Source organism: Propithecus coquereli, unplaced genomic scaffold (assembly GCF_000956105.1).
Source record: "Propithecus coquereli isolate 6110/MARCELLA unplaced genomic scaffold, Pcoq_1.0 Scaffold456, whole genome shotgun sequence".
In the NCBI taxonomy this organism is placed as follows: domain Eukaryota; kingdom Metazoa; phylum Chordata; class Mammalia; order Primates; family Indriidae; genus Propithecus; species Propithecus coquereli.
Window position 1 is genome coordinate 1873330 of NW_012150352.1, and position 1485 is coordinate 1874814.

Below are 1485 nucleotides of genomic sequence, written 5' to 3' on the forward strand. Positions count from 1 at the left end.
CGTCCACGCCCCAGGGCCCCACCTCCAGATACTCCAGGACGTGGGGGGCCCCTCCTCAGGCCTGGTCCAGGCTCCGCCCCAGCCCTCAACACCCCGGCCCCCTTTATCCTCCAACACCCTCTGACTGCACCTCCACCCCTATCTAGGGGACAACCCCAACAGGCCCATGAACCCCCTCATCACTGGGGTCTTTGGAGCTATCGCAGGTGCAGCCAGCGTCTTCGGGAACACTCCTCTGAACGTGATCAAGACCCGCATGCAGGTGGGATGGGGCCAGGCATGGGTAGGGGTAGCTTGGGCCGCAGCTAACTGCTGAGCTCTGGCCTGCTGGTGTCCTGCAGGGCCTGGAGGCGCATAAATACCGAAACACATGGGACTGTGGCCTGCAGATCCTGAGGAATGAGGGTCTCAAGGCGTGAGTGGGGGATGGGCAGGGCTATCGTACCCTCCTTGGACCCTCCTTGGCTGACCTAGCGTGCCCTAGGCATCCCCTTTAGCCTTCCATTCTCTCCTCTCTGATATCTGGGGTCGCCTTTTCCAGGGACCCTGCCCTTACCTGCCTTGCTCACCTTCTGCCCCTCCCCCACCCAGGTTCTACAAGGGCACTATCCCCCGTCTGGGCTGGGTCCACCTGGACTTGGCCATCGTGTTCATCATCTACGACGAGGTGGTGAAGCTGCTCAACAAGGTGTGGAAGACGGACTGAGCCTGTGGGCACACGTGGGGCCTGCCCAGGGCCCGCAGAACAGCCCCACGCCCTGGCTCGTGTGACTCCAGTGCAGTAGTGCCAAAAGGCCTTCCCGTGTCCTTTGAGTCTGCGTGCCCCGTAGTGCCGTGACTCCCCTGTAGTCTGTGTGTGAAACCACCACTGTGTCCACGTGTCTGGCTATGGCTGGGCATCCCTCCGTGAATCTGTGCCCACTTGTCCATGTGCTTCCTTGTGAGCCCTGTGCCTGTGTTTCCCGTTCTGTGTCATGTGACACTGTGCCCCTCGTCCCAGGGTGCCCATGTGGCATGGATCCGCGGCCCTGTAGCCATGGCCCGGTCCCAGCCCGGTGCCTCCCACCCTGCCCCGGCCTACCACAGCTGCCTCCGGGCCTTGGCCTGGCTTCACCGCATTCCAGGGGCTGCATGCCCCCAGCTTCTCCCACCATTGGCCTTAAGTGGCCCTCGGGCCCTCCCTCCGCCCGGAACAGGGTGGCACCTGCCACTCTCAGGACCACCCTGCCAAGGCAGAATAAACCGGATCCTGTTGCAGCCTCGTGCCCCTGCATCCGTTCCTGCGTGGGCCCGTCTGTGGGTGGGCAGGGGTGGCTGTATCTCTGCAGGCAGCCAGCTCACCCCTCACCTGAGGACACTGCAGCCAGGGGACAGGGAGAGCCCAGTGTCCACCCGGGCCAGGGCAGCTGGGGCCACAGTGTTGGTTCTCTGAGAGGCCTAGCACCAGGCCAGGAAGGATCTGGGCTATGTCCAGGCCTTGCCTGT

At 63.6% G+C, this 1485-nt stretch overlaps 1 protein-coding gene across 1 annotated transcript in view; it reads left to right on the plus strand.

The window, feature by feature from the left end:
• Positions 1-1250, plus strand: part of SLC25A1 (solute carrier family 25 (mitochondrial carrier; citrate transporter), member 1) — a 3160-nt gene extending 1910 nt beyond the window's left edge. Inside the window, exons 5-7 of the mRNA XM_012654953.1 lie at positions 126-262; positions 342-415; positions 592-1250. Of these exons, the coding sequence (XP_012510407.1) occupies positions 126-262; positions 342-415; positions 592-706 (326 nt within the window). The 3' untranslated portion in view covers positions 707-1250. The remainder of the gene's footprint in view (positions 1-125; positions 263-341; positions 416-591) is intronic.
• The last annotated feature ends 235 nt before the right edge of the window (positions 1251-1485 follow it).